Source organism: Plectropomus leopardus, unplaced genomic scaffold, assembly GCF_008729295.1.
Source record: "Plectropomus leopardus isolate mb unplaced genomic scaffold, YSFRI_Pleo_2.0 unplaced_scaffold28680, whole genome shotgun sequence".
NCBI classification, from domain to species: Eukaryota; Metazoa; Chordata; class Actinopteri; order Perciformes; family Serranidae; genus Plectropomus; species Plectropomus leopardus.
Genome location: NW_024631246.1, coordinates 1 through 5224, shown reverse-complemented (window position 1 = coordinate 5224; position 5224 = coordinate 1). Strand labels below are relative to the sequence as shown.

Here is a 5224-nt window from a genome sequence, read left to right as displayed (position 1 = left end):
TTATTTTTGTATTATTTGTATATTTTTTATTTTATTTCATTTTATTTTTGCTAAATTTAAGGTAATTTTCTTGTGATGCTTAACCTCTGACTTCTTCCTGTCTTTTTCAAAGAAGTCAAGACAATTTGCTTCTAAGAGTTAAAAATGTTATTGGTTGTATTTTTAAATGCTTTTTCAGATTTGCACAGTTGACAGAGTAATTTTATGTGCAAAATATGCACATCACTGACTATTGACATGATCCTCACGTCTTTACTTTCTGTCTTCTCAGGGACGGGAACCTGCAGGACATTGTGAACAGAGGCAGTCTGCATGAATTCCTCGTCAGTCTGCATCAGGAGTTTGGGTCTGTGGCGTCGTTCTGGTTCGGCGGTCGGCCAGTGGTCAGCCTGGGCTCCGTAGACCAACTACGGCAACACATCAACCCCAACCACACCAGTATGCACACTACACTGTTCCACGACATTTGGATTTGACTGAATTAAGACCTTTAAGATGCCTTATTCATCTGGGCTTTTTTTCCAGCTGACTCCTTTGAGACGATGCTGAAGTCGTTGCTAGGTTACCAGTCAGGGATGGGAGGCGGCGCCACAGAGACCGTCATAAGGAAAAAGGTGTACGAGAGTGCAATCAACAACACACTGAAGAACAACTTCCCTCTTGTGCTCAAGGTTCGCATCACTCATGAAAGCACATATTTACTATTTCAGAACTTTCACACTGAAATGAAGCATTCGGAAATATTCCTAAATATACATTTTTTCTTTTCGTAGCTGGTGGAGGAGCTGGTGGGGAAGTGGAAGTCATTTCCAGAGTCTCAACACATCCCTCTGTGTGCTCACCTGCTGGGTCTGGCCTTGAAGACGGTCACTCAGCTGGCTCTGGGCGAGAGCTTCAGAGACGACGCCAAGGTCCTCTCCTTCCGCAAGAACCACGACGCGGTGAGAAAACGCCACCTCAGCTGCTTTTGGGCTTCGAGTTGTGGTCTGCTTTTGTAATTACAGTCTCCTCACATACTTCTGAATTATCTCATTTTAGTTGTGTGGCTCATTAAAGGGATAGTTCAGATTTTTTGAGCTGGGTTTGTATGAGTTAATTCTCCACAGTCAGTGTAATAACTACAGTAGATGGCGGTTAGCACGCCCCCACTTTGGAGAAGCACGCAGGAGTATCGCCGCAGAACCGAAGCAATGTACAGCTGTGGACGGCGGCAGCAACTAAACCTATTTTTGCCACCTAAATAAAAACAAAACAACAATATTAGTTTAGGTGTACACAAGGGCTGTGCGATATGACAAAATATAGAAATAATTTAAAAACGTCTATCATTTCATATTATGCTATATCGTTTATTTCATTTACGTCATCTGATAACACTTTGTGTCCGTCCGCGTGGCCGAGTGGGCGTCTACACAACGCAGGGCACGAAAAAACAAACAAACATGGAGGAGGTGAAAAGCAAGCAAAAGAGGAGCTACTTCTGTCCTTTAATTATGAAAATTTGGATATTAGAAAAATGGTCTTAAACTTAATTCCAAGTGCCTTAAACAGCAGGAACCTTGATATTTTGTCCACTTAAACTGATATTGATTTTTTTTTTTAAAACACGCTGACTATGGATCAGTACCTTATACAGCCCCACTTCAAAAAATTCAAACAATGGGTTTAAAATTCTGTCAAAATGGGTCCCGTGATTGTTTAAATTATTATTTTTCATGTAAATATATTCTTCCCACTTGTTTGGGCGAGTGTCCTTTTATATGTGTATATATATATAAGAAAATATTTGTCGAAGTCCACACCCACTGTATTTTTTTGTATGCCAACATTAAAAAAAAATAAGAATAATTTTAAAAATAATTTTTCTCTTCCTTCAACTCACCAGATCTGGTCTGAAATCGGAAAAGGCTACCTGGACGGCTCCCTGGAGAAGAGCTCCACTAGAAAAGCTCATTATGAGAAGGGTGAGTGAGGACTGCATCAGGATTTTTCTCAGTGCGGTTTGTGTTTTGGGAGCAGCGTCGGGCCTCTGCTGCTGTTCAGTTTTGGAGGAACAGGAGGGAAAGTTTGCCGAGGCTCAGATACGATGTCAGTGAGCGGAGCAGCTCGACAGACGGCTCGAAACAGACAGATAAACACCGTCCAGAACCAGCTGAAATCACGGATTTATCTGCCGAGTAACAGCTGTAACGGGGACTCTGTGGAGTTGATTTTGGATTTGCTCTGAAGTGCTGTTTGTAACCCCAGTGTGAGAGTCAGGCAGCCAAAACTGCAAACAATAACGACGCCTTTTTATGTTTTTCTCCCGGGTTTTCAGCTCTGTCAGAGATGGAGTCGGTGCTGCTGTCGGTGGCGAAGGAGAGAAAAGCGCAGAGGAAGCAGACGGCGTTTGTGGACGTTCTGCTTCAGTCCAGCCTCACAGAGCGACAGGTGAACACCGATGACGTCACCAACTCTGGTTTAAAACCCCAAAAACAACTGAAAGATTGTCATTGTTCCCCAAAAAGGCTGAAAATACATATTTTTCTGTTTGTTTCAGATCATGGAGGAGTGTATGGTTTTCACTTTGGCCGGATGCGTCATCACTGCCAACTGTGAGTGACAGAAAACCGTTCATTGATTAATAAATTACTCGTGGCTACAATTAACTGCTGTTTTCATTATGAATTAATCTCTCATTTAGTTTTTTACAAATATATAAAATTGAACTTATTTTGTTCCAGCCAACAGACACAAAACCTCACAATATTACCATTTTACAAACTGAATAAATAAACCAGAGAATGTTTCACATTTCTGCTTGAAAAAATAAGCAATTTTTCAAATAAGATGAGATTTATTCTAATATTTAGAAAATAAACTCGAAAACTTTGTTAAAATGCCTTTAGCAAATATTTAGTCAAAACTAAAATTTTCAACATCAAATACAGAATTTTCCCTATGCAGAAACTGTCCAGTAAGAATTTAAAGAAAAAAACGAATAAATAAAAATAGCTCCTTCGGTTTTAGGTTAAATTCCTCCCATGCTGACACTTTCTTTGCACTCGTTAATGAATTCCTCGCCTGAAAGCCAAAAGCATGTTAAATAAAACACTGATCATAGCAGAGGATTTTAACGTGTTTTGAGAGCGACTTTAAAGGTAAAATGTGTTTTTCGGCAGTGTGTATCTGGGCTCTTCACTTCCTGTCCACCTCAGAGGAACTCCAGAACAAACTGCACCAGGAGCTGGACGAGGTTTTGGGTTCAGACCCAGTTTCTTTGGACAAAATCCCTCAGCTCAGGTACGATCTGTGGACCGGGTTTTACCTCGGAGGCGTTAAATTTAAAGTCTGAGTTTATATTCATCCATAGACACCTCTGGAATTGGTCGAAATTCTGGGAAACGTGGAAAGATAAAAATTCAATAAATTTGCCGGACTGGAGTATAATGATGTCCATAAAGGACATCTATACGACGTCCAGAAAAGACATCTATATGATGTCCAGAAAAGACATCTATTTGACGACCATAAAAAAGACATCTATACGACGTCCAAAAAAGACATCTGTATGTCGTATTATTATCATTATTATTATTGAGTTTAAATAATACTTTGTCCTCGACATTTTTTCACATCCAGGCTCGGTTTGTGGGTTTGTTAACCTTTATCTTCTCACGTTCCCGTCCTCGGACAGATACTGCCAGCAGGTCCTCAACGAGACGGTGAGGACAGCCAAGCTGACCCCCGTCGCGGCTCGTCTTCAGGGAGTGGAGGGCAAAGTGGATCAGCACGTCATCCCCAAAGAGGTATCTGGTGTCCTGCTGTCTGCAGCGCTCTGCCTGGTTGCCTGGAAGCTCATTGTGAAATTATTACAGCCGGATGAGTGTTTACGTCCTCCTGCTCCTTTTAACGTCATATTTAAGTGTTTATTGAGATCGATATATAGTCTTTATATAGGCTCTCTTTTTTTATCTTTTTGTTTTTGGTCGTAAGTCTTGTTTTATTTGTGTGTTTTTTTTTTTGTTTTTTTTTAATGCTCAAAATAAAGATTTATTCACTTCAATTCAAAAGGTGAAAATATTGTAAATAATAATAATGCAGGTGATAAAGAAACTGATGTTTCGTTGTTGCCGTGTTTCAGACTTTGGTCATCTACGCTTTGGGAGTCGTGCTGCAAGATTCGGACACCTGGAGCGTCCCCTACAGGTTCACTTTATATCAATTTAAATTTGTTTTTCACATTTTTATAAATTAATTTGGAAATTAATTTACCAGGGAGTGGTGTGTGGTCCAACAAAACAATCCAAAATACAAGTCTTTGCAACCTGAGCAAATAAATCATGGGGGGAAAATGCTATGACCAACTTGGAAAGAAAGGTCCCAAGAAATGATTTAAATGTGACAACAAAATTACCTAAAACATAGTTTTAAAAAAAGGCAGAGAAATATAGGAAAATTGTCCAAAATAGGGAAAATGTCCTGAAAACTATATTTATAGTCATAGTAAGTTAAAATTATGTTAAAGAGAACATTTTAAAAAATCCCAGCACTTAAAAGGTTATTTTTAATTTTTTTTTTACCTTTTTTGAGTGATTTTCTTGAGACTTTTTTTAAAACTATTTTTTCCCTTTTTGGGCCATGTTTTATATTCTTATTTTAGAAAAATATGTCCATATTTTAATTAGGGAATGCCTTATTTGCATATTATCAAAAAAAAAAATTGTTAAAAACAAAACAAAAAAAAACTGCTGTAAGTAATCAGCTGGGGAAGTTTTATGGTGGTATATTCACCTGGGGTGTCTCCCCTTAAAATGATGTTTTTCTTTCAGCTTTTAGATATTGATTTGTCCAATTAACGGTGATTATAATGACATCATCCATCAGGTTTGACCCGGATCGATTCGAGGAGGAATCAGTGAGGAAGAGCTTCTGTCTGCTCGGATTCTCGGGGAATCAAACGTGTCCAGAGCTCAGGTAAATACCGAAACTTGTTAACATGTTATTTAGCGTACACTTTACGAAACCTAAACAGCTTTTAGACATTTTATCGACACCTTAAGCTTTTTTGGGCTGTAAAAAAGACTTAAATTTGACTTTTAACACTGTGTTTTGGGCTAAGAGCTGAATATCCTGCATACTTTGGTGAGGTTTTCACGGTGAGTTTTTTTGGTCTCCGACAGCTTCGCCTACACTGTAGCTGCTGTCCTGCTCAGCACGTTGGTGCGTCAGCTGAAGCTCCACC

General features: G+C 39.2%; 1 protein-coding gene across 1 annotated transcript; it reads left to right on the top strand.

Moving 5' to 3' along the window:
* Positions 1-275: 275 nt before the first annotated feature.
* On the top strand, positions 276-5220 carry LOC121938164 (cytochrome P450 20A1; the record flags this gene model as incomplete). Its single annotated transcript, XM_042481444.1, has 11 exons — positions 276-438; positions 526-671; positions 774-941; positions 1886-1964; positions 2318-2430; positions 2540-2594; positions 3162-3282; positions 3677-3788; positions 4124-4188; positions 4867-4956; positions 5163-5220. Coding segments are annotated over exons 2-11 (990 nt in total), but the record flags the coding sequence as incomplete, so codon positions are not given.
* Between the last annotated feature and the right edge of the window lie 4 nt (positions 5221-5224).